Source organism: Python bivittatus, unplaced genomic scaffold, assembly GCF_059951505.1.
Source record: "Python bivittatus isolate LINGU-HERP-01145 unplaced genomic scaffold, Pbiv_v1 ctg000940_np1212, whole genome shotgun sequence".
Taxonomy (NCBI): domain Eukaryota; kingdom Metazoa; phylum Chordata; class Lepidosauria; order Squamata; family Pythonidae; genus Python; species Python bivittatus.
The window spans coordinates 801575-828769 of NW_028277123.1; the positions used below are offsets into that span (position 1 = coordinate 801575).

The window sequence follows — 27195 nt, forward strand, 5'->3', positions numbered from 1 at the left end:
TGATGGACTGTGAGATGTAACAGGTACAAAAAAATACCCCCCCCCCCAATTGCATTTTGTCATTTTGGTTTTGATTTTTGGAAGGCTGCCCAGACTCCGCAAATATTAGGTAAATAAATAAGACGAAACTGACTCCAGGATTCTGTGAAACGGATGTTTAGAAAAGCTTTCCTAAATGGTCGTATCTATGATTTTCTCTTCTGGACATCCAAGATCTGTATCTTAATGTTTACTGTGTCTGGCTTTTAAAGGATAGGCTGTGTGGGAATGCCTGGAGTCGCATAGCCTCTAAATCATACATACATATATCTTCTATCTATCTATTATCTATCTCATCTATCTATCTATCTATCTATCTATCTATCTATCTATCTATCTATCTATCTATCTATCTATCTATCTATCTATCCATCCATCCATCCATCCATCCATCCATCCATCCATCCATCCATCCCAGTGTTTCTCAACCTTGGCAACTTTAAGACCTGTGGACTTCAACTCCCAGAATTCCCCAGCCACCCTTGCTGGCTGGGGAATTCTGGGAGTTGAAGTCCACAGGTCTTAAAGTTGCCAAGGTTGAGAAACACTGGAATAGAGTATAGTATAAACATTGTCATAGTATATTGTAATAGTAATTATCATAGTGATAGGATAGGATCGGATCAGATAGGATAGGAACAGGAGGAAGCCCTCACATATCACTTTTACACATTTGTTTGTGCAAAAGAAAACATCCCCCCAGCCTTTATAAAGAAACCACCGGTCCCGGGTCCAGTGCTTTTGCGTCTCTCTTGAGTCTGGGTCAATCTCACTGGGGACAGTTGAAAAAAGAACCTGTGACACCCCCATGCCACCGAAGGCGTTCCAGGATGGCGTTACGTTTGAATGAAAATAAGAAATGCCTCTCGGTCCCCTCGCAGCCTCTGAAAGCAGCTGATATAGGTATGAAACTAACACGCCTTTGACCTTCTCTTTTCCCCTGCTTATCCCTGAGGAAAGCCCTAGTAAGCTCCACTCAGCGCAAAGGGGCTTGTGGCTCTAAGCATGCACGGTGTGATGTTCTCAACCAATAATCGTTTTCGACAATTATTATGATTCGTGTGGAAGGGATGTTTCTTCATACTGCTTGTTTATGGCTCCATGCAACTCATCCACCTCCCTCCGTGTCCTTGGAAGGAACTGAAATGAACTCAAGAAACACACTGTGGCCTTTGGACAAGATGCTAGGAGCTTGATCATCGAGGCATTGGATAGGGAGGGGACCAGACCCTGCAGGAAGAAGAGAGACCTCCTGCTCGTGTGCATTGCACCACCCGTCTTCCACCAACGATCATAAGGCAGAGCTGCAAGTAAACAATGACAAATAAATCCATAATTAGATTTGTATCACAGAGTCGCAGAATGGAAAGTTGGAAAGGGAACTTGGAGATCATCTACAACAACCCCCTGCTGGGGCAGGAATCCACTACTACTGCTTCCCCAACTGATGGCCATCTAGTCTCTATCTCCTGCAAAGGACAGCCCACCATCTTTCAAAAACCTCTGCTCCATACAGGTAGTCCTCAACTTACGACCATTCATTTAGTGACCATTCAAAGTTACAACTGTGCTGGAAAAAGTGATTTATGACCGGTCTTCACGCTTACGACCATTGCAGCATCCCCGCAGTCATGTGATCAACGTTTGGGCACTTAGCAACGGCCATGTATTTATGACGGTTGCAACATCCTGGGGTCACGTGATCTCCATTGGCAATCTTCCCAGGGGGCTTCTGACAAACAAAGTCAATGGGGGAAGCCAGACTTGCTTAATAACTGCAACAAAAAAGGTCACAAAATTGGGCGCGACTCACTTAACAACCACATTGCTCGGTGACAAAAGTTGTTCCAGTCCCAATTGTGGTTGTAAGTTGAGGACTACCTGTAGCTGAATAGCTCTAAAATATCTTTTCCTTTCTTCTCTCTGGCCAATATTAAATCATTATGTAATGATTTACATAAAAAAAAAGCAGAGCTTCAATCAGATTATTGAGGCTACCCTCTTGACTTTTTTTACCACCCCTGAGAAAGTCTGTGTGAATCTTGTTCTAGTTAACGGGCCCTTCCTCTCCCCACACTTTAATGGGACATAAGTAATGACTAAATCAGGACCACAGAAGAGAGACAGACAGAGAAAAAAACCCAAAATCAGACCAACTTGGGGAGGGACTTTTTCCGGGCATCTTGTTCCTCCGAATCAGCATAGTCCTCCGAAATGGGTTTAAGCGATCCTTCTCGTTTTCCGTCTCTCAGAATCGGGACCAAGGTCTTCCAGTTCTTTCCAGAAACTGACACAATAATTAAGATTTAATGTTGTGTCCCATTTCTGTTCCTTTGTCCCCAAGCCTGTTTCCCCAGTGAGGCTCAGCAAGACCCTTCATCCATCCTTTAGTTGGGATTGTCCAGCTTCAGGAGATCAACCCCCAGACAAAAGTCTGCAAAAATCTTGATCTCTCCTTGGGGGTTGATCTCCTGAAGCTGGACAATCCCAACTGAAAGGACGCACAACGAACCTGGGCTACTGTCATCCCACACAATTCTTCAGACTCATCATTTCAAGAAGGGGAACCATGAAATTATTCAGTTGGAAGGGTCCCCAAGGGCCATGTAGTCCAACCCTCTGTGGTGTGCAGGAAAGTGCATTAAACCATCCATGAGAGGCAATCTCCTTTGGAGGTGGTCTTTTGGTGGTGGCCCAAGGAAAATGATTCGATGGATTCATTTAGTACTACAATGTGCTCTTCCTGGGGCGGCCCATGAAGATCACTCAGAAGACCTAGCAGGACCCAAATGTAATGGCATTGGCAGCGGTGGGCCTGCCTTAGTGTGCCATGTGACGCCACTGCTCTGTGAGCTGCACTGGTTACCAGTTGGCTTCTGGGTCCAACTCAAGGTGCTGGTGATCACCTATAAAGACCTGCATGGCGTTGGTATCTGAGGGACCTCCTGTCTCCAACAGTTTCTGCCTGTCCACCAAGATCAGGCAAATCTTTGGGTTCTTCAATTAAATAGGGTCATCTATCAGGACCCCACGAGGATGCATTCCCTGTCATGGAGACCCTGCCCTCTGGAATGATCTCCCTCCCTGCCCCCCCCCCGAAATCCAGATGGCTCCCACCCTGCTGATGTTTAGAAAGTCCCGGAAAAATTGACTGTTCTCCCAGATCATGGAACAGGGTAGATGTTGAGTCCCTGTCAAGGGTCTTTTTCTTTATATATAACTTTATTCAAGTTTTTAAGCCAAAAGAGAAAAACTAACAACAACTAATATTTAGAGAGAAGAAATAGATAAGAAAAAGACAAAGCTGAAAGTGCGGGGGGGGGGGGGAAAGACATGGTCTAAGGCAGTGTTGTCCAAACTTGGCCACTTTCAGATGAGTGGACTTCAACTCCCAGAATTCCCCAGCCAGCCATGCTGGCTGGGGAATTCTGGGAGTTGAAGTCCACTCATCTTAAAGTGACCAAGTTTGGACAACACTGGTCTAAGATGACTGGAAGCCCCTTACTGACTTTTTGCATGAAACAGAAAAAATGGAAATTACAGTATGTGGTTCTGATGATTAGAAAAAAATAGATTATAGAAAAAATGTAAGTAATGCTGTAATCATAGAGTAAGAGATTAATTTACATTTCTGCTTATAACTGCTGTAAAAGAAAATTGGAAGTCACTTCAAGTGTCTTTTTCCAGACGCACATGATCTTTTCGTCTCCTTTTTTATTTGCTTTTTTAAAATATTAGCCTCCTAGAGTTACTCTGGAGTCAGCTGGCCTCAGATCTAATGAGTACATAAATATATTTATATCTCTTTATATTTTATTGCTGCTGTTGCTGTTACCACTTATATTTTTCACTTTGGTTTTGGAAGCTCTCACACTGATTCCTTTATTTTACAGTATGCAACATTATTCTTACTATATTATTTTTAAACAAACTTATATAGCTGCCCGTCTGCCAGAAGGAATTCTGGGCGGCAAAGAGAATCAAAACACAATACATTAAAGAGTTTGGTTGGTGTCTTGAAAAGAAAACAATTATCAACTGATTCGATTATCATGGTATTGCTCGAAGCCAGGACATCTGCTGGGGGGTCCGAAAAGTCAAGGCGGTGGCTGCAAATGTGCAATTGAAGGCTCAGCTCTTTTACCGCGCAGGTAGAACAGGGGCAGGGCCCTGATCCTGCAGGCATGGCTGCCCTCCTGACTCTTTGGACCCCCCGCAGGTGCTTCTGGTTTGAACCAACTTGAGAAAGTAACAGAGCAATATAAAAATATAAAAATCGTGGTCGCCGTCAGCCTCAGACCGCTTCCCGGAAGGGTCTTCTGGAAGGCTAGTCTTTATGCTGACTAGCCTTTATCGCAGCCCCTTGCTCAGACAGGAATCCCCACCTGCCGTGAGGCCAATGCGAACTAGTCCCCTCCTCACCTCTGCCAGATTTGAAAGAAAAGCTGAGGTTTCGCTTCAGCTCTTCTGCGGATCCTCCCGGGTCTTCGTTGATGATGCTCAGGTTGGTATTCCAGGTGGACCAATTCACCTCGTCCACTCTGTTCAGCCACGCCAGAAGCATCAATGGAAAGATTACAATTTCCGTTTAGGGCTCATTGGAGCTGGGCGGCCAACAATTTTAAATAAATAATAATCATAAGATAAAAATATCACATCTTATCTCTGAAATGTTACAGGTAGTCCTTGCTTAATGACCACAATAGGGACTGGAAAGTTGGTTGTTAAACGGGGTGCTTGTTAAGTGATTCGGACCCGATTTTATGACCTTTTTTGCGGAGGTCGTTAAGTGAAAAACACGGTTCCCCACTGATTTTTCTTGCTGGAAGCCAGCTGGGAAGGTCACAAATGGCAATCACATGACCCCAGGATGCTGCAACCATCATAAATGCGAGTTGGTTGCCAAGCACCTGGATTGCGAACACATGACTACGGGGGTGCTGGGACAGTTGTAACTTCAGGCACCAGTCATAAGTCACCTTTTTTAGCACTGTTGTAACTTCAAACAGTCACTAAATGAATGGTTGTTAAGCGAGGACTACCTGTACTTCCAGAATTCATGAGAATCCCCCAAAATACCACTCTTCCATTTTATGATGTACGGACAGAACCACCAATTGAGGGGGACTGATTTTAACTTGGCCTTATTAGGGGCCTCCACAAGGGGGGCAAAAAGTCAAGACGGTGGCTGTCACCATGTAATTTCAGCCCCACCTCTTTTTTTACCCATGGGCACCCTCAACAGGCATACCAAATGTGCAGGGCTTAGATGGTGAGGTCGTGGCACCCACTTGAAGTTCTCCCCCAAGGATGCCCACCTCCAAAAATTAGAACTGCAATTACCGGAAGCACCAGCGGTAATCATCCTTGCCGTCTGGGGTTGTCCCCACCAAAACCCGCTTCCCAGACCGGAAAGAGTTGACAACGCAGTTCCAGTAGCTGTTCTCAATGTTTAAAATGGTGATGGCTCGCTGTGTGCAGAAACAAGAGGCAAGAGGTCAGCCCTTCGAGGTAGGCCAAACTTGGAAACCAAAGTCATGCAGGCTAGTGCTACTTTTATTATAAGGTTCCAGTAACAGAATTTTGCATGTCTGAATGCTCTTCCCCCCTTCCTTTGTCTTTGTGAGAACTAGGGAGGATCAAGTCTGAGATGCTTTCTCAGGTTACATTCCTGCCCTGGACTCAGATTTCTCTTATCTGACCATTGTCTCAGTAGCAGCTCTTCCTCCTGTCCCTCAAAGCCATTCTACATCAGGATCAAAAAGAAGGCACTATCGCCAAGAGTTAAAAGAAGACAAGAACAAAATGCTTTGCAGAAGGTTCTGTTCCACTATGACCCTTCGGCATGGAGGGGACCATGTACCAAGATTGGGGCCCTTGGAATCTGGGAGGGGGCAAGGTGCCAACCTTGTGGAAGAAACTGGATCCAAAAGATTTCTAACTCTCCCTGGAAAGCCAGTGGCTGATCCTGGAATCTGATGCAAACTAGACAGACACTATTGTATACCCTAAGTGATGATTCTTGCCTTAAAAATAAAGATTCTAGTCCTCCTGCTTGTAAAGGAACATGAAATAGAATTAGGAGGCTGCCAGGCTGGGCCACCCACCCATCTATCTCACCAGGCCTCCACTGGTTGGCACCAGTGTCCAAAAGGAGTGTTTTCCAGTCTTCCTAGAAATCCCCAGACACTGGAGATGTGCGTGACTATGTTCAAAGCAAGAACATCCTTGAGTCATCCTCCCCCTCACTGAAAACCCTTGACCCACAACTGCACCCCAAAACCTGAAACCGAGCCCTGGGGTAACCCACCTGGAGTTTCCAGATGCTTTTGCTCTCCTGCGCAATCTTGTTGACCGTTTCGCCCATGAGGGCGATGAGCATGTTCAGCAGCAGGATGTAGGTGAGGACAACGTAGGTCAACAAGAGGATGATGAAGATGGACTTGAAGTGGTAGTTCTCTGTGAACTCCAAGTCACCCATCCCAATGGTGAACTTGAAGAGCTCCAGACAGGTGGTGTAGAGGTTGTTGTAGGACGGGCGGGGCTTCACGGGACAGGGGCACATGTCGTGCACCTGGCTGATCTCTGGCCTCCCCTCGTTGTCCTCCTCGATGAGGGTCACCACAGCTGTCATGAACGGAAGCATTGTTGGGGTGGAAAAGAGGGTGCTTCCACAACAGCTGTGCAAGGGGGAATTGGGAGGGACCTTGAGGTCATCTAGGTCAGCCCTCTGCTTTATTATTTGATTAATAGCTTATTTTTATCCAGTCTACCCAAGGCAGCTCACAAAGGTCTCTCTCCTTGGATTTTTTTTCTTCCCAACAAACCTGAGAGGAGGCTGGATGGAGAGGGAGGGACTGACTCAGTGTCCCCTACGGAGTTTCCACAGCCATGTGGGGGAATTAGAACCCGAGTCTCCCCGCATTTAGCCTTACCCATTAACCACTGCACCCCCCTGTCTCTCTACTACAGCCCCTCTGACCAATAACCATCCAAGCCCTCTTTGAACTCCTTCAGTGACCTCACCCCTTCAAGGCCTGTTCCCTTGGTTAAGGATCCACACAGCCACTTGACGTTCCTCTTGACATCCACAGGCTCTGCTCCCACCCACTTGACCGCAAGCATCAGCATTTCACCTTGGCTTCCTTCCTTTCTCCACTGGGAAAAACATGGACAGAGTTCCCCCCCAGCTGCAGGAACGCTCCAACACCACAACCGATACCCCGCACAGCCGTGGCATGGCTTTAGCATCTTCCTCCTTCCTCTTCTCTCCCCCCTCCCCCCCACCGTGTCAGGCAGAGCCTTACCGGTTGAAAAGCCGAAGTGGAAGAGCAGGTAAACCACGATGAAGCGACCCAGGTCTCGTAGCATCATCTGTGAGGAGAGGAAGAAAGGGTCCTGGGTCTCTTTTAGGTGTGACAGATATGCGGGCAGAAAGGGGGGTGGAAAGACCCACGTGCCCAGCCGTAGCACCGGTCTGCAGCTCCTTAAACCAAACGCATTTGCATTTGGTTTAAGGAGCTGCAGACGGGTGCTGCGGCCGGGCACACGGGTCCCTCTAATCCCCGGGTGTGCGGGTCCTTCCAACGCCCTTTCTGCCCTTCTAATCTGAAGCACTGCACACCCCCACCCCTTGCACAGCCCTTTCAGGTCCAGACCCACCTTTTCGAGCATGACAGAATAAATGCCCATTTGCTGAAAACCACGGGTGTAATATAACAAGTTGGACCACCCCAGCGCCAGGGCGAAAACCATGAGCACCACGTAGTGTTCCTGCTTGCTGATATAAAGCACAGCGGAGCCCAGCAGGAGGACTGAATGGATGAAACTAAGAAAAGAACCGGGGAGAACGAGTTAGAGTCACAGACTGCATCTTGTGCAGCTTCAATCCAATGGGGCGAGGAGGGAGATCAAACCTCGTTTTTCTCCATGGGCGAAAGTCTCGGCTCTCTGATCGATCGCTTGGCATTTGAGACCCCCTGCGATCCTCAGTTGCCAAGATCTCAGGGGCTTACTGTCAGGTTCAGCCCAAGAAACTCCATGAGACGGTTCTGGGATTGCTCAGTTACTTTATTAGCTTGTACCTGCTAGACAGAATCTCGCCAGACTAACTCTAACTCCCAAAGTCTGCAACTAAACACTACGAATTCCTTAGGGTGGTGCCAGTCTCATCCTCTTTGCTTTCACACGCTCAGTCTGTGGGCTGAGGAGATGCTTCTCCCCATGGCCTTGAACCTCCTCATCCAAGTCCTCCATCACACTTACCCAGCAGTCACACCTTCCTGGGACCAATCATTTAGTTAAGACCCTCATGGGTAATTTATGTGGGTCAGGGTTGATTTTATTTATTCGTTTATTATTTATTAGCCCCATTGCTAGGCTGGCCACCCCCAAATGATTCTGGGCTGCTTCCCCCAATGAAAACACGATCATACGCAGAAGACACTACACAACGCAGTGCAAAGGGTGGGGTTCTTGGTTTGCTGTGAGCCTGGTTTTCTTCTAGCAGATGTTTCGTCCTGTCCGAACTTATCCAGGGCTAGTAGGACAAACTGTGATACATCAACAGCCAAGAAACCTTGCTTCCACACATCAAAGCACCGGTGATGTGGCAGATGAAATATTTAAAACAGAACCAAGCACAGAGAACACCCAGAATCTGACAGTTTAGCCACAAAAGCAACACTCATCATTAATTTAAAACCGGAGTGCTGTAGGAGCAATTCCTAATGCTCTATCCTAACTAATCACAGTAAAAAAGCCCTTCCGAAAAGCACCGTTTTAACCTGCTATTGGGAAGCCAACAGGAGAAGGCACGTCTTAAACTTTCCGTGGATAACTATTCCACAACAGAAACTACAACAGAAAGGGACTTCCTTCCAGCCTTCTAGTCTTCTGATTTCACAACCCTGGGAATTAATAGCAATTGTTCCCAAGTTGTTCACAACAGATGGGTCTACTCTATTTGAAGGAGGCAGCCCTGAAATCTTGGTGCCATTTTTGCACATGCATCAAGCTCCATTGGCCAAACTTGAGAATGAAATAATAATAAAATAGTAATAGTAATAGTAATAATAATAATAATAATAATAGTAGTAGTAGTAGTAGTAGTAGTAGTAATAATTTCTATTTCAAATTTGTCACTGCCCATCTCATTACAGAGTGACTCTGGGCAGTTTACAGCAAAAACAGAATAAACATTAATTAAAATAGATAAATATTAATTAATTAATTAAATATACTACAATAACAAACTTCTTATATAATACTTCCAAGAGGCTGATGTTAATTAGGTGTTAATAAACTCAGGGAACCCTCCTAAACATCAACTAAACAAAAGACCCAATAGCCCAAGAAGAAAAAACAGGGGTCATCTACAACATACAGTGTAAGGTCTGTCACAGTGACTAAGTAGGACAGACAGGCAGAAGGCTGGCAGAGCGCATTCATGAGCACCAACTAGCAGTCAGAAGACACGATGAAAACTCCTTAATCTCACAACACATGGAAGACTCAACCACAGTTGCAGCTGGGAAACTGAACATCCTAGACCAAGCTAAATCCAAAAACACGAGGGAGTTCCTGGAAGCTTGGCACTCAGACAAGTCAGCCATCAATAGGCACACAGAGATAAACCACATTTACACACCATTCAAGAGACAATAAAAAGGCTAAGAAAGAAACAAAAAGACCAGAACACATCCTCTCCAGCAGCCAACACATAGATAAGCAGGGATTAACACCAGACAAACAATCAAGCAGAGAACAATACTCTGATCAAGGCACTACCAAGGAGAAAACCACCCCCACCCACATTGGCTACTCTAGTCAAGGTATCAATCCCCCCCTCCCACAACACTGGCAGGGCAAGCTACTGTATATAAACAGGGAGCAGACCCCAGACTCACCAGCACTGATGATGTTCCCTAGCAGGGTCATGAAACGTCTGCAAGCCAACCGCCAAGCTCAGAGAGCACCAAGGATGCCACAGAACCAAATGAAAACACTAGCTAAATTAAGAGTCCTCCCCCCCCCCGCAAAAAAGCAAAGTACATCTCTGACTTGCGTACAAAAGCAGCTCGCTGTAGCTGTTGGTAAAGATGGCTTTCAAAGACGGACGCCGCTGCTGGAAATACTTGATCTGCAAAAGAAGGAGATACGGAAGGAAGGTGGGATGAAAAGCCTTCCCAGAGGTTGGGGGTCCCTCCTGCTAGAATGGAGGGAAAGCATGCTCAGCCCGAAACCCCCGGCTGCGTTCAGTAGGCAAGGAGAGTATTATCCGCTGTTGTCGTTGCCAACCCCTGGACCGCAGCCACGTCCTTCCCCTCCAGTGACCCTGGATTCTGGCAGAAAATACCCCGCATCCTTGTAGGCAGAGGGGTGGGTGGGATCTGTCTGTTTGGGGAAAAGTACAAGAAGGAGCGTTGCAATGTTGCACCGCAGGCTTGGCCCCTTGTGTGTGCCTGTGCATGGGACGTCACGGCCACTGTACCTGCGGGCCACATCCTGGCACTGAGCTTGCATGACAACCCCACTCCGCTGGTTTCGTCATTTGCCCCCGCTTACCCGCCCCCATGGATGCCCACGCCTGTCGATGGGGTAGGCCACTTGCTGTGCCCATCCCCATGGTCCAGACCTACAAGGGGTTCATTCAGATCTTTTGGCCAGCAGCCGGGGAAGCGAGAAGGGGGCGGGTTGGAAAGAAGACGAGGGGAAGGGAAAACGGCTAGAGAGAAGAAAAGAGGGTCTCCCCACCCCCTTTAGACTTGGCCACCCCTGCTGCTGGCCTTGACTGCTACGGGGGGGGGGGGGTCAGAGCCGCAGATGAAGCAGTCCAGGGCTTGCAGTTACTTGCAAGCTTTTGCTCCCATAGGCATGAATGGATGAGCTCCAGAGCTGGTCCCAGGAATTTGAGCTCCTTTTGCACTTTCTTGCTCCCATTTTTTTGGGGGGGTGGGGTGGGGTGGGGAGGGGTCTTTGGGCCTTATTGAGTCCAAACTCTTACCCCTCTGAAGAAGAAATAGGCACCTCCCATCACGCTCAGGATTTCCCCGGTGACTCGCAAATACTCACTGCTCGTGTAATGAAAGGTAAACGGGGGCTGTGAACGGGAAGCACACAGAGTTGCATCAGGAAAACTCAAGCGCATCAGGAGCATCGAAAGTAAAGATATGATCGCTACGTTTGCTTAGCTGGAAATAAGCCCTGATGAATTACTGTTGTTGTTCTTCGTATTATTATTTTCAAATAGTCTCTCTGTGGCCCTCAAAAGTTTCGAGAGGAAAGCAAAGCTAAAATGAATTGCACCCCGCTTGAAGAAATTAAAAAGAAAACAAACAGAACCTCAGAAAGGAGGGTACTTGTGCATGTAGCCAGCAGATTGAGTCAAACTCTGTTATTTTTTGAGGACTGGTCCTTATAGAATCAAAAATCAGCAGGACAGCAGAAGTCGAACAAATAAAACAAAACCAAAAGGGAAATTAAGCGGGCCACTTCTCCTCCCCAAGGCTTAATCGGCCATAGATCGTTTTAAAGGGAAAAATGTATTTTGAAGGATGAGAAGAGAATATCCTGGAAATAGGGGCAACTGCAGGGAGGTCAAAAAAGTCAAGATGGCCACCACAATAGGGTGATAAAAGGCTCACCCCTTTTTAATGTGCCTTGACAGGCAGAGCTTCAATTATGCAGTTGCTGCAGCCATCTTGACTTTTTTGACCCCTTCCCCATGGAGGCCCCATCTGGAAGAAAGGCACACCAGCGCTCTACCAAGACGGACAATGTTTGTTGTCAAGCTGCATTTTTTTCTTTCTCTCTTTTCCACACCATCCCCACCCAGGTATGCTTTTCCTAAAAGCTTAAATTCTGAAGATGTTTTTAAACAAGCACAATTTATTTTTGAATCATCTGTTGCAGCAGGGAGCAGCTGTCCTTGTCTGACCTCCAAGCAGCTAAGCAGGTCAGGGGAGAAAGAACTTGGATGGGAGACCCACAGACGATCCCAGGCGATGGCCAGACTAGGGAGGGTGGCGAAATATCTTGGGAGAAGGGAAGGGCAACCCATCTCTGAATTCCTGCGGAGAAAACTATGTGGCTGTCTCCATGCAATCCCTAGCAGCTGAGCTCTGACTTTACCGTATTATTTTATTCATTTGATTTCACTTGATTTTGGCACCATCTGACGCCCAAAGGATTCTGGGTGGTGGTTTGCATTTGGTTGGTAGGAGCCCTGCATGGGACGCCTTGCAAGGGCACAATAGGAACTCTGAGCAACTAGAGATAGTCCTTGCTTAATAACCATTTTTTTAGTGACCATTCACAGTTACAATGGTGCTAAAAAAAAAAGCGACTTATGACCAGTCCTCACATTTACAACGATTGCAGCACCCTGGGGTCACATGATCATCACTTGCAACCTTCCCGGGGGCTTCTGACAAGCAAAATCAATGGGGGAAGCTGGATTCACTTAATGACCACATGATTCACTTAACAACCACTGCAAAAAAGTCATAACATTGGGTCCAATTCGCTTAACAACCACCCTATTTAACAACCAAGTTTCTGGTCCCTATTGTGGTCATTAAGCAAGGATTACCTATAGTTTACAATCTGGGGTATCTGCAGCAAAGTGGGCTGGGCTCCCCTAGTGACATCCTGGCCCACGTTCAGGAACCCTGAAAGTAGATCTAGTTCCTTGTTTGCCGGCAAAAAACAGGCCACCCGCTCAGCAGGCTTTTCCTTTTTTTGCCAGCCACGAACAATTAAAGTGCCATTGTCATTTTCTTTCCTCATCGTCCTTGGCTTGGCTTAAAAAAAAAATGTTGGAAGCAAGAAGGGGGGGAGGGAAAAAAACAACACCCCAGGATGAGAGAGGGGATCACCTTTCCTTGTTTCTTGGTGGGCCTGTAGTAGGCAGCTACGGTGAGGATGAGAATGTGCACCGTGTAGATGAAGAAGTTGAAGTAGAAGAGGTGCTTGACGAACCGGTCCCACTTGTCCTGGAGGAGCTGGTTGAGCGGCTCCACCAGCAGCATTTCGTGGCGGTTCTAGGAAAAAAAGGCCCCGAGGGTGAGTTGGGAGCCGAGGAGCTTCAGCAGTTGGCTCAAACTTGGCGAAGCTGGCAGGGGCAGGTTGAGGTCCCAGAGCGAGGAAGGGCCTTTCCACGCACACCTAGCGGAACTCACTGCCACAAGACGTGGCGATGCTCGCCAGCTTATCGGGGCTTCAGGGGTGTCTGCTGGGTGTGATCAAAAAAGTCAAGATGGCAGCTGAGACAGTGTGATTGAAGCTGGCCTTTTTTTAGATTTAGGTTTTAGATTTTTTTATAAATAACTCAAGGTGGTGAACATACCTCATACTCCTTCCTCCTCCTATTTGCCCGCAACAACAACCCTGTGAGGTGAGTTGGGCTGAGAGAGAGGGACTGGCACAAAGTCACCCATGCCTAAGACGGGTCTAGCATTGACCGTCTCCTGGTCTCTAGCCTGGTGCCTCCACCGCTAGACCCAGCTGGCTCTTTTTTTGAACAAACCCTGGTGAGCTTTAAGGGGGACCAGGCAAATTCATGGGGCGCTCCAAGTGACGTGGCTCTTCCAAGAAGGGCCATGTAAGAAGTCACTCGTGCTCATGAAGTGCAGCATCTGCTGGGGTCACGGAAGAGCTTAGAGACAGAGAAAACCCTCAAGCATACTTCAAGTTGAGAAAACCCCGAGTCGCTATCCCAAGGTCCAAATCTGGTGAATTTTCCCATGGATTACATAGTTTGAAAACTGGCGGGGAAAACGGGACAGTTATATGGAAGGGTTGGGGGGAGATGCACAGGGATATCCTTGTAGGTGGGCTTCCTGGAGGCATCTGTTGGCCATTGTAGGGCCAAAAAGCTGGGCGAGATGACTCTTGGTCTCGATGCAAACTGCCAAGAAACTGGAACGCATCCAGGGGGGAGAGCAACCCAAACTGTCTGGAAGGAAAAGCTCACGAGGAACAGTTGGGTGCGTTTAAGCTGGAGGACAGAAGACATGACAGCCACCTTCCAGTATCTGGAGGGCCATCATGGGGAAGATGGGACAGAAATGTCCAGAGTTGTTGCCAAAGGCAAGAAACAGGGTTTAAGTCACCAGGAAGGAGATGTTGGCTGGACATCAGGAAGACATCCTAATGAGAACAGCTGCTCAGCAACTGAACAGATGTTCTCAGAAGATGATGGACTCTCCTTCAAGGGAGGTGTATAAACAGAGGCTGGGTGGCCATCTGGTGGGAGGTTGCAGAAGTGGATTTCTGTACAGGGCAGAGGGTTGGATTAGATCAGCGTTTCTCAACCTTGGCAACTTCAAGAGATGTGGACTTCAACTCTGGGAGTTGAAGTCCACATCTCTTGAAGTTGCCAAGGTTGAGAAACGCTGGATTAAATGATCTCCAAGTCCCTCCCAAGCCATACATTCCAATTCCATCATACCTTTCCTTCTTAATTTCTGTTTGAAGTCTTCTTCCCCCAGCTGGCAAGAAAGGATTGTCACTCTGCAAACACAGTATGCCATTTCCCCCAAAAAAGATCAGCTGGGGAGGTGCCGTCCACCCACGCAAAGCACCAGGATTGTCTTTGATGGAATCCTGACTTGGAACATGGAAACTGGACAAGAGATCACACCAGGATCTCTTTGGCCCCCAGGACAAAACATGTTAGTTTGTCCAGAATTTTAAGCCTGACTGTTATTGCCCTTCCTCTCTCTGGAAGAGTTATGAATTTGCTGCCTCTGAATGCCGGTGTTACATGAAAGCTGGTGGGCTGTGCGGAACGGCTTTCCTTTTATTGTACTTTTATTACCGTGCCCTGCAATTCATCAGGATGACGGATGGACGCTGTCTTTTTATAAATAAGGAAACCGGAAAATAAACAATTGCATAGAAACACGCCCAGGAGTCTGTTATGTTTACCTGAAAGGAAGACAACCCTGAATTTAAAGCAATTTTCCCTCCCCCCACCAAAAAAGTAAACAGACAAATACACACACACACACACACACACAAATCCTGAGCAATGCTTAGCATCCCCACTTTGTCAGTCTAGAGTCTGCCAGGATCCATCTTAAACAAAGGCTACTTATTTTCTTCTCTATCCACCTCTAAACCTTTAATTTAAGGTTTTATGTGTTTAGATATTTTATGTTCTAATGTTTGTTGTAAATCGCCCAGAGTTCCCCATTGGGGAGAGATGGGCGGTTGAAAAATTTAACAAATAAATAAATAAATAAACAAACAAACAATTGTATGGATTGACTTGTATGTGCAAATATGTATATGTGTAAGTTTGTATAGCACAAAGAGAGAGAGAGAGAGATTAATGTATTACTATAATTCATGTTAACTCCTTATCAAATACATCTGCTGAGATTAGAGCAGGCTACAGCTTTAATAAATAGATGAATAAGGCGGCCCGCTACTAAAATCAATAATTCCCCCATTTGCAAATACCAGCTATTCTTTTGCACCCAGACTTGCATTTTTAAATCCAAGCGTTCCTCTCCCTTCTTCCAGCAGAAAAATCAAAATCAAAATCAAAATCAAAATCAAAATCAGAACCAGAACCAAAATCAATATCTAATAATAAATCCAGATTGTGATGGCATAAAGGGAGGAGGAAACTAGATGAGGAAGGAACAAAGAGAGAAATCGTGCATGGGAGTTACGAAAAAGGTTAACATCCTGAATCAGCCACTAATCAGGATATCCCCCAACCAAGCTTTCCAACTGGACATTCCCCAGAAGCTGGAACGGCAATTCCCAGAATTCCATGGCTGGAGAATTCTGGGATTGGGGAAGGCTGCCTCAGCCCAGACCCACCGGTGTCTCACTGCTGTAAGCGATGATCTCCAAGACGGAGTTCTTCTCGCAGGTGTCGATGCTGGAGAGGTCATAGAGCGACGAGTGGACGGGTCCGTAGGCCCACTCGGTGAACTTGCGGGACAGGTGACGACATTCCGGTTCCTTCATCTCCCGCCGGAGGATGTAAGCGAAGACCTGATGCCAAGAGGGAGAGATGTGGGGTGCCAATGCTTTGATGGACAAGCAGCTGAGTTGGAGCTCTGGGCAGAGAACGTGGAACTTCTCAGAGGAGAAGACCTCCAGCCGAAGTCTTTCTGCAGGGATGTCCTTGAAGATCTGCCACGATCAGGGACTTTTTTGTGATGGCCTGGCCATGATAGAACCTCACACCTTGCAAGGCTCACTGGAAGTGGCTCTTATCCTAACTGGTTCCGAAGAGTTTGCGCTGATCCCCCCCAAGATCTCAGGAAAGACTTCGTTTTGTAGAGAGGACAAAGATAGAACCCACCACTGAGAAGAATCTGAAATCATGAACTGGAACCTTAAAACCCTAAAAGACAGGGGCATCGGTGGGATGAAGGAGGGGGCAAAAAAGTCAGGATGCATTGCACATGACTCGCACATTAGAAAGAGGCAGAACTTTGACCGCATCGTGTCCGTCCACCCCCAGCCGTTGCAGATGCCTCTGCAAAAACATCTTGGAAGTCAAGGAAGTTTTTACAAGACGCCCCAACGAAAATGGAGGATAAAGGGAATAAATTGTGGGTGGTCATCCTCAAAGTCCGGTAGTTCAATGACTTTGCTGTCCCTTAATTCCATTATTGTCAGGCCTAGCCCAAGGAACTCCAAGAGACAATGCAAAATCAGTCCAGCTATGTTTATTAGCTACAACCTCTAGCAAGAATCTTCCTCAACTGAAACCCCAGCTCCCAAGCCAGCCAGCCACAACAGTGTGAATTCCTCAGGGAGGTGCCAGTCTCATCCTCTTGTAGCTCCCACGCTCCTGCGGTGAGCTAAGAAATGCTTATCTCCCTGAGCCTGGCCTTCATAATTCCATTCCATCACAATTATTTGATGTCTGCAACGAGGGGGCTTGACTTCTTTGTACGCCACGCCCTTTAAGATATTTGCAGGTGGCTGCATTGCCCCCCCCAGGAAGGTAATTTTCTGGGTTGCTACCCTAAGAATAGTCATGGCCCATTATGTGCATCACAATGGCGTGGTTGCGGCTGTCTTGACCTCCCCTGGGATGATGCACATAAAAATGGGATGGGGCTTTGATTGCACAGTTGTGGCCATCTTGACTTTTATGACCCCCTGTGGAGGATCCTAATCGAGAAACCCCTTAGCAAGGCTTCCTGCGAATCTAACGGGCCTGTTTGGTGCCCTTTCTCAGAGTCTTCTGGGGCGTGTGACTATTAATAATAGTGATACTTTTTGTTTATTTTATTTTATTTTATTTTATTTTATTTTATTTTATTTTATTTTATTTTATTTTTTTATTTTTTTATTTTATTTTATTTTATTTTATTTTAATTTAATGTTTAGACTGGATTTGGCATTTTATCCACCTATGGAGTGTATCCCAGGTCCTTGGGAAGGACTCGATAGGTGGATCAAAATCCCAAATCCAGGCTAAACATCTGGCTGACTGCATGACTGACCATCATCATCATCATCATCATCATCATCATCATCATCATCATCATATCCGTGTCTTGCTGCAGCCCTCCCCATCAGCATCAACAATGTGTCATTCAGATGTTCTCTCTGTTGTGCAGGAATTATCCAGCCTCTTGTGAGTCACCCCCACACCCCCTCTGGGGAAATCCCATTTTTGGCTCGGCTTGTCGTTCAGCATCTTCTTCAAAGCACGCCAGGGGCCTCACCCCAAGGCAGAGAAAGCACCCGGCTACATCTGGAGCTCTTGCTAGAACCAGACATTCCTTCTCTGATCCTTCAGAAACCCATGTGTCTTGCTATGGGGGGCGGTGGTCTAGCCCCAGCCCTACCAGGCAGGACAGGATGATCAGAGCAGGGCTGCAGATGAGGCTGGAAAAATAGAGTCGCTGAGCTGAACTGCAGGAGATTGAAGATGTGCTCTGTTGACCCAAATCAATCACAAAAATGATTTTAGATCAGTGTTTCTCAACCTTGGGGACTTTAAGCTGTGTGGACTTCAACTCCCAGAATTCCCCAGCCAGCTGTGCTGGCTGGGGAATTCTGGGAGTTGAAGTCCACACAGCTTAAAGTTCCCAAGGTTGAGAAATACTGATCTAGATCTACAGCTGGCCCACGTGCTCCAAATTTCAGCATTCCTTTCATTTATTAAAAGTATTTTGAATGCCACTTCTCATGGCGATGAATCCTGAAGTGGTTTCCAAGTCCAATTCATACTGTCCGGAGACATTAAAAGCAAGCCACGGGGGGAAAAATGGAGGAGGAATTAATTAATTAGGGGCTGGAGAAGGCCAATCGAAAGACGGAGGGGTTTTAAAAGATGGCGAGAGCGTACAAGGGAGTCTCACAGAGGGGAAACCATAGGACAGGCTATTATTACAGGTATACCCTGAGTTTCCTTGCGCGACCAATAGATGTGGATTTCGGGGGTTGGACTAGATGGTCTCCCCAACCCCTTCCACCCTGTCCTTCTAGGATTCGGTGCAGAGCAGGTCCCACCGCTAGCTGTCTTTACCTGTATCTTCCCCGTCTTGGCGGCCAAGGTGAGCGGGGTCAGCCCTCTGCGGTTGGCGATTTCTTCCAGCCTGAGCGTGGGGTTGATGCTGGCCCCCAGGATGAGCACCTCGTTGTACATCTTGGTGACAAACTTGGTGTTATCCTCGGTGTTGTCGGCAATCTCCACCAGGGCGTGGAGAATGGTGTTGCCCATCGAATCCTGCTCGGCGATGTTGGCGGAGTGGTAGGCGTTCTCCAGGAGGTACTTGACAATGTTGAGCTGGTTGGTGCAGGCGGCTAGAGAGAGAGGAAGCTCTCCTGCAGGCCGAAACCCACAGGGAAAGACACCGCTGAGGGCTGGGCAGGGGCGGAGAACACGAACGCCCCTCTTGCTTGGTTTAGGTGGGGTGAAAACGAATATGCCCAATACGAGGCGGATAAACAGAGGACCTCTGGTAATTATAGCCATTTCCCTTTCCGACATGTTCAAAGTGATAATTCTGGGGCAACTTCGGGGAAAGTTCAGGGGTGCCCCCCAAGAGTTTCGGGGAGCAGCATGGGGCTCACCACGCTCCATCAAGGACAGGCTGATCCCAGAACAGAGGGATCAATCACAGCCTCTTACAGAGCACGGCAGACGAGGGCTTTTTCGGACGGGCACAAGAACTCCAAAGTTGGCACCCGATTTTACCGAAATAGAATCCAGTCTTCCCCTTGATCTTCTGGAAGAATTCCCCGTGGGCTCTCACGTGGACGTCCGCCCCGTTCTTGACCAAGAGGTTCACCAGATACATGTTGCGTCTCTCAATGGCGATGTGGAGGGCCGTCTGACCTGCGGAGGCGTCCGTTCGAGGACGGGGGAAAACTCACCACCGAGACATTTCTGAGGGGAGGGCAAGAACCCAGCGGGGCAACTTGGGGGTTGCAGTGGCCATCTTCCATATTTTCTGGCAGCCCGAGGGCAAGGGGTGGGAGGCAACGAGGCCAAACGGAGAGCCGGTGTGGGGTTGTGGTCAAGAGGCCGGATGGGCAGTGGGGAGACCCACATTCAAGTCCAGCCCCGCCCATGGAAGCTCCCCCAGGGACTCTATAGCAGTCCCTTTCTCCCAGCCAGACCTACCTTACAGGTTGTTGTGGGGAAAAATAGAAGAGACCACTGTGTAGAGTGCCTCAAGCCCCGAAGGAAAGGCAGGATATAAATTTAAGAAAAAAGAGAGTGGTGTGGCTTTAGAGGGAAGGACTATGAGGGGGCATGGGGCTGGTCTAGACCAGTGTTTCTCAACCTCAGCAGCTTTAAGACGCGTGGACTTCAACTCCCAGAATGCCCCAGCCACCCATGCTGGCTGGGGCATTCTGGGAGTTGAAGTCCACGCGTCTTAAAGTTGCTGAGGTTGAGAAACACTGGTCTAGATGACCTCCGAGGTCCCTACCACCCTTACAGTCTGTGATTCTGTCCTCTCCTTTCACCTTGGCAGAGGGGGGGCAGGCTAAGGTTCCCACCCCAGCTGAGGTTTCAGGGGAAAAGGTGTCCAAAAAGGCCCGTTGTTAAGGCCCGTTTTGGAAACCCAGCAGGGATGGTGGCACTTCGGGAAGGCGCATCAAGGAAGGGAGGCACCAAGGTGGCTCTTGCTTTATCTGGGGGCCTCTCAGAACTTGCTTCCTGATTTGAGATCTCTACGGAAATGTGTCAGGTAGAGTCTGGGTGGCCATGGGTCAGTCGGGGCCACTGCGGTAGTGGATAACTGCACCGATCCGGGGTTGGACTAGATGATCTTTGAGGTCCCTTCCCACCCTGCCTCTCCATGCCTCCTGGAGCTTCAGAGGCCTTGAGGAACCGCTGTTCTTTGCCCGTCCTTACCCTTGTAATAGCTGTCTGTGTAGCCAGCATTCACAAACTCCTTCAGGTTCTTTGTTTTCTCTGCGATCTCCAGCAAGAGGGGAATGGTGTCGTTCCGGCCGTTGTGAAGGTTGAGCATGGCCTTCAGCAAGCAGGTCTTCCCGGTATCTGGTTCTGCAAACCGAGAAATGGAATGGGAGCAACGGGGCGAGGGAGGTTCCACGGGCTAAGGTCAAAAAAGTCAAGATGGCGGACATGGCGGTACAATCCAGGTTCCACCCTGTTTTCTATGTGCCAATTTTATGCCTTTATGTGAGTTTTCGTCCCTTTATGTATGATTTTAACGCTTCGATGTGCACGTGTTGCCTTTAGGCGAGTCTTTATGCTTCTATGTGTATTTGTGTGAGCTTTTAAGCTTTTAGGTGCATTTTTTATGCCTTGATATGTATTTTTATGCTTCTGAGTGTGGTTTTATGTGCTTTTTTCCTGCTTCTTCTGTGTTGTCCTGCTTCTCTCTGCATTTCCAAGCTTTTATGTACGTTTCCATGCCTTGACGTGCGTTTTTATGCCTCTATGTCATTTTTTATGTTTTGAAGTGTGCTTTATACGTTGCGCTGTCACGAGCGCCAACTGGAACGGCCCCGTCGCTTCTGATGTTTTCCGCAAGCTCTGCCTTACGACTGCAGTTTGCCCTGGGGAGTCTCCCCTTGGAAGACCGCGCCCAATTCTGGGCACCACTTCCAAGGGGACACGGAAGGGCCGGGGCGGGCGCAGAGGAGACTGTCAGGACAGAAGGGGACTGGGCTCAAAGCCCCGGGAGACTGCGGGATGGACTTCTTCTCTGGAGGGCCACCTGTGGGGACCCCGTACTGGTGGATGCCTGCACCGGGCAGGGGCTGGACTAGTCCAATCTTTAAGAGGTATGGACTTCAACTCCCAGAATTCTCACTTTGAGAGGTGTGCACTTGAACTCCCAGAATGCCACACCTCAACTTTAAGAGGTATGGACTTCAACCCCCAGAATTCCCCAGCCAGCTTGCTGGCTGGGGAATTCTGGGAGTTGAGGTCCACACCTCTTAAAGTTGCCAAGGTTGAGAAACACTGATCTCCAAGTCCTTCCAACCCTTACAGACTATGATAAATTAAATTAAACTATTAAATGAAATTAAATCACAAGGAAGCAGATGTTCGTCAGATATCACCCAGAATTTCCTAAAGGTAAGAACTGTCCACCAATGAAACAGCCTCAGGCTGTCCTTCACTGGAGGCGTTGCAAGAGAGCCCGGGGGCCGTCTGTTGAGGCTGGCATAATAAAAGATTCCTGCCCTGAGCAGGGGTGGGCTAGATGACCCCCGAGGTCCCTTGATAAGCCATGCTTTGCACAATCCTCTCTCAAGCTTGCAGAAGCAAAAACGCAGGCGAGAGATGACCGCAGCCTACAGATGCCTAAACAGCTGCTACGTGCAGAAGGAGACAAATTTGTTCTCTGCTAAAATGGAGGGAGAACAAAAGGCTTGCCGTGAAAAACGACGAGATTTTGTTCTCTTTCAGGCTGAATTTTGGTCGGGGTTTCCTGACGGCAAGAACCGCTAAGGCTTGCCTGGGGGGACGGCGGCCTCGCCCTTGCTCGCCGTCTGGAAACTGAATCGACAGCTTCATTTCCAGGGTGAAGAGCCCCAGTTTTAAGATTTTTAAATGTTGTGGTTGTGGATATTATGATTTGCTTCCTCCCGTTTGCAACGGACAGGTTTCATCTTCGCTGCTTTCCACTCACGGCTGTTTTCCAACTGTTTTGACATTTGGTTGCGAAAGCCCTTTGAGGTCTTTTACGGCGGCGGCAGCAGAGACATGTTTTCAATAAATAAACAGGGAGAGCAAAACGGGGAGCGCAAATGGGAGCAAACAGTGCGAAGCCAGTGAAAAGATTCTGCAAAATGAGCCAACCGCCAGCCGGATTAAAATGACAGCAACAGCCCCTGTCCAGCTGCCCGCTTTTCTTCGGCTGGCTCCCGAGAGAGCAGGGCAGCGATCTGGGAAGGGGAAAAAACCTCTTGCTGAAAACGTCATTGCCGATTCCAGCCTGGGTCTTTCTGGGCAACGTGCCCTCCATGGCGCACCCCCTTGCACGTCGTCACACGGGCGGACCGACGGTTCTCTTGCTCACCTTTAAACTCCTCATCGGTCAGGCTTTTCACCGACTCCAGAAGGTAGACCAGCAAATCATCCAGCTTGCTCGGATCCCCCTGGGCCACGGCGTCAAAGAGAGCCCTTCGGTCGTATATCTTGAAGGCCTTCCCAGCCCGTACCCCGATGGATGCCGTGGAGAGAAGCCTGCCGGAGAGAAGGAAAGGGGCTGGGGTTGCTGAGTGACAACGGTAGCTGGAAACCCCTTTTCCCCACCTCTCCCATAGGAGGGGGGTCGTGTTAGTTCACGGTTGCCACAATCAGGAGTGTGGTAGCCCCTTTTCAGACTAATCTATTTTATTAAAATGTAAGCTTCATCAGATGCATAGAGTGGCTAGAGCAGTGTTTCTCAAACTTGGCAACTTTAAGATGGGTGGATTTCAACTCCCAGAATCCCCTAGTCAGCCTCCTTTAAGATGGGTGGCCGTTAACTCCCAGAATTCCCCAGCCAGCTTGCTTTAAGATGGGTGGACTTCAATGCCCAGAATTCCCCAGATCATGTCCAGAGCATCCAGATAACATTCAGAAGGGGCTCAGACAGAGACCTCCCTGATTCACAGGAGTATAAGAAGGGGGAGGAAGTCCAGCACAATCCGACTTGCCAGAGTCTGTTATTACAGCCAACTTCAATAAAGGAGTTTTAGGCTTCCGGTGGGGTTGATTTCCTGCTCTGGTCCTCCCAGAGGGGCTGACACATTTATTGGGCACATCATTTTTCAGTCTGCCTTTCAGTATCATAGCCTGCTTGTGGAGGCTGGTCCTTGCAATCGGAGATTTGTCTCTGAGGCATAATTTATTATTTAAAGATGGTATGGCAAGTGTCAGACGTAAATCCATCCTTCCCTTGAATACCAAAGACAAGAAGAACCGTGGAGAGAGAAATGGGATCGTTACAGATTCAGGAGAACCCTGAATTTTACAGCAGTACAAATAATTTAAAATTCCTTCTGGGCACTTCTGGCCACCCCCAGTGAGGCCCATATATAAGTCCCCCTTCAACCACAGAAGCTCCTTGGGAACTTGGAACCTGTGCAGAAATGTATGGCTCATAATCTTGAATTAAGAGGACATCCTGCAGTGGGTGGAGTCAGGATGATGATGATGATATCTGGATTGTATCTATATCAATATATCTATCTGGATATATGAGGGATTAGTAGAAACCTAACTGTCAAAATCTTCACAGGGACATCTGTTTGTAGGTAATCTACAAGCTTCTTGATGCAAGATGATTTTAGCAAATGATTTTCCTCCTTCCCCATTATGTACAGATAGTCCTTACTTAACAGCCACAATAGGAACTGGAAAATTGGTCATTAAGCGAGTCATCAAGTGATCAGATTTTACAACCATTTTTACGACAGTCATTAAGCGAATCACATGGTTGTTAAACAAATCCAGCTTCTGCAATGGATTTTTTTGCTGGAATTCACTTAACAACCATGCGATTCGCTTAACGACCATGGTGACTTGCTTAATGACCATCGTAAAAAAGGTTGCAAATTGTGATCACATGACCGCGGGGGTGGTTTGATGGTTTGCGGCAGTCGTAAGTGTGAGTACAGGTTGTAAAGCACTTTTTCTGAGGCTGTTGTAACTTTGAACCATCGTTAAATGAACGGTTGTTAAGTGAGGATTACCTGTATTGCAAGTGCAGGCAACTAAAGGTGCTCTCTCCCTAGAAAAGTAAAATTAGCAGAGCACAGGGGGCTAGCCTCAATCCCCTTATTTGCAAATAAAACTGTAAAATGCCTCAAATCTTCTTTTCCGGTATCGTATCCCTGGAATTAGTTCCAGCCTGGAGAAAGGAATTGCCCAGAATAATAAACAAGAGGCAGCATTCTCCCTACCGTGGCCCAAGATCCCCTCCACCTTAAACTCAAAACACGCCTCCTGACTGTGAGCACGGCCCCACCCGAGCGGGGTCTGCTTACTTGGGGCAGTGGTCCTCGCAGCGTCCTCTCTCCAAGCTCAGGCTGAACTTGATGATGGGATTGGAGCCCAGGTGCTCCATGTGGTAGAAGGAATCCATGGGAGCCATATCTTTGTCGCAGTCCCCAATCCCGAACCGCGCCCGTCTTGCAAAGATGCCATGCTTGGTCGCCTTGTAGGTGCTGTTGGGCGTACCCCCTGCAGAGTCTTCTCCGTCCGTGTGGTCATCCGTGGTTTCGGATTCCTCCAGATCCGAGCTGCCGAGCTTCCTCATCTTCCCCAGGATGCCCGACATGGCTGCTGACCAAGAAGGATCAACGTCCGCCTGGAAGCAAAAAAATGAAACATCCTTCTGAACGATTTTTTTCCCCAGAAAGACCAGGGGTGACTCAAAACCTGGGCGGAGATGCCATAGTACCGCAAGGCGTGCTGACTCCAAGTTTCTATTGTGGGTGGGGGCAAGGGGGCCACAAATGGCCTCCGGCCACAGCACCCCAATTTTGAAGAATGCAGTACGGAGCTACCGTCTTTGCATAGTTCTTAACACTGGCAGTTTCGTGGATTGAAAACAGAAATCAGGGTAGGGCGTGCTCGGAGAGCGATGGGTGGGGAGAGTGAGGAAGAACGTGGCCCACCAGCAGATCTAGGAGAAGTGAAATGGAAGGTCTACCACGTTTTCCTCCCTGCACCTGTGCGTGTCCGTGCGCAAGGCCACATCTGAGGAATAGACTCTAATCCAGGACCGAAACTTGAGGACCGAAAGCTGTGTCAGAGCCAGGGAGGGGCGACTCTCCCTTGGAGAAAAGCCACATGCGGCCGGGAGGGGGTATCTGGCAGCACAAAAGTCTAAGGCAGGAAAAGTGAGCCCTCCAAAAAGAAATGCAAGAAAAGAATACTGTAAATCCAATTGCTGAATAATTAAATCAGATATGCTCCAGCAAGGGCCAAAAACATGCTTCTAAAAAAAAAAATCAGACTATCTCATCCATAGTCTTCACAAAGAGATGGTGTCCAAGGATTTGACACCAACATTGGGCCAAAATCTGCATTCCAGCTATTTGGGGGCGGGGGGGGGCAACCAGAGGAGGGAGGGAGGGAAGGAAGAAGGGGGTTATAGCCACGAGCTGCCTGTTCATTCCTGCTTTATACTGACACAAGACTTCTTGGTGGATTTGTTAACCGTTGGAGGGGTTAAAAACAAGTCAAGAGGGTGGCTACAACTGTGGATCGAAGCCACCCTCTTGACTTTTTTGACCACCCCCACTTTGCTGCAACAGATTTGCGTTGTTCCTCTGGAAATGGTGAGTCTCCAAGAGAAATTTCTGGTAGATTCTTACACAGCCTCTCATCTTTTTGGGTACACCAGAAAAGCAAAACTTAGCCTTTTGGGGTGCCAGTTCTCTTTTTTGTGGAGGGGGAGCTTTTTAAAAATATAATTTGGATTTAAGCTTTTAAGCAAGAAGCTAAAAACTAATATAAAGTAAGAAAGAAGAAGAAAAAGAAAGAAATCAAGGAAAAAGCAACAAGTGCAAGAAAAGAAAAAAAGTTGGGGAAAAATAGAGAAGAAAGAAAAACATTAAAAAGTGGCTTCCAATATTCTTCACAGCAGTTCTAAGTACAAATCTATTTTAACCTCTCTAAAGTTACAACATCCCTCTCTTCTTTCTATAATCCACTCCCTGTAATCATCAAAACCATCAATCACAAGCTTATTTTTTTCAATGTTATGCAAAAAGTCCATAAGAGGCTTCCAGTCACCAATAAATGGTGTCTTTTCTCTAATCAGATAAGTCCATTTATCCATTTCAGCAAAATCTATCAATTTCACCAACGATTCCTCCATAGTGGGTGGCGTCGAATCCTTCCACCTCTGTGCATGTAGCAATCTCACCGCAGTAATTACCTACTGAAATAATCCTCCATGGCTTTTCTCTAACTGTGGGGTGTTGGTTCTCTTTGTAAATAACATCTTTTGATCAATGTCAGATTTCCCCCCCTTCCAAAAAACCGATATCCAGCTTTGCTGTCACCCTGAGCCACTCTTATGCAATGAAACTGGGGATTCTAGAGGTGCTAAGCTAGAAAGGAGGCTGGTTGGTTTCATGACCGAAGCGGTTTCTTTTTCTGAATGTGGTGAGCCCAGCAAAATTCAGGGGTTTTGAGGTCCCTTTTTGATCTCGGAAGATAAACTCCCCTCCGCTCCCCAAACAGCCGGCCTCGCTGGCTTTCAGCCGGATGATGACTTTGGCTCGTCTGAACTCCAGGATGTTTCTCTAACTTACTGCCAAGCGACAGCAGGTTCCAATTCGAATTCTTTAAAAAGCGAGCCCTCAGCCTGGCTGGATTAATTTCCATTTCTGACTTGTTAAAGGGGAGCCTTAAAGCTTTGAGCTTTACCCCATAGGTCAGAATGACATAGGCTCAAACGGCACCGCTCAGACAAGGGAGCAACGGGAATCAGCGGCCGGCAGTCAAATCCCAGCTGAACGTTTCATGCACGGCGAGCCAAAGTTTGCGTTAAAAAATCCCCAGGACTTACAGGTAGGGCAAGGGCCCGTCTTCTGCTCACATCGCCTCATCCCAGCTGGCCTTGGACATTTTCGGTGAGGTCCGGCCGGCCCAAACGGTCCTGTCTGAGGCGTTGGCTGGAGGAGAGTCGGTCTGTTTCTCTTCCTGCCTCGTTTACCGCCGGAGTGGTCCACGTCGAG

At 47.8% G+C, this 27195-nt stretch overlaps 1 protein-coding gene across 1 annotated transcript; it reads right to left on the minus strand.

The window, feature by feature from the left end:
* Window positions 1–2426: 2426 nt before the first annotated feature.
* Window positions 2427–27195, minus strand: TRPV1 (transient receptor potential cation channel subfamily V member 1). The gene is made up of 16 exons (XM_088131303.1): window positions 27027–27195; window positions 24490–24812; window positions 22536–22702; window positions 20393–20545; window positions 19226–19366; window positions 18554–18852; window positions 15877–16053; window positions 12918–13082; window positions 11045–11140; window positions 10110–10180; window positions 7702–7867; window positions 7347–7413; window positions 6350–6666; window positions 5383–5510; window positions 4462–4580; window positions 2427–2530 (listed from the first exon to the last, which is right to left on the minus strand). Exons 2-16 carry the CDS (start codon window positions 24780–24782, stop codon window positions 2427–2429), a joined length of 2463 nt encoding a protein of 820 aa, XP_087987429.1. The 5' UTR covers window positions 24783–24812; window positions 27027–27195.

Coding starts and splice junctions, on each gene's coding strand:
- TRPV1 (XM_088131303.1), bottom strand. CDS start 24,782: ATGTCGGGCATCCTGGGGAAGATGAGGAAGCTCGGCAGCTCGGATCTG. Junction 18,853..19,225: donor GAAGACTGGATTCTATTTCG/GTAAAATCGGGT, acceptor TTCGGCCTGCAG/GAGAGCTTCCTCTCTCTCTA. Junction 7,868..10,109: donor AGCTACAGCGAGCTGCTTTT/GTACGCAAGTCA, acceptor TTCTTTTCTTAG/TTTCATCCATTCAGTCCTCC.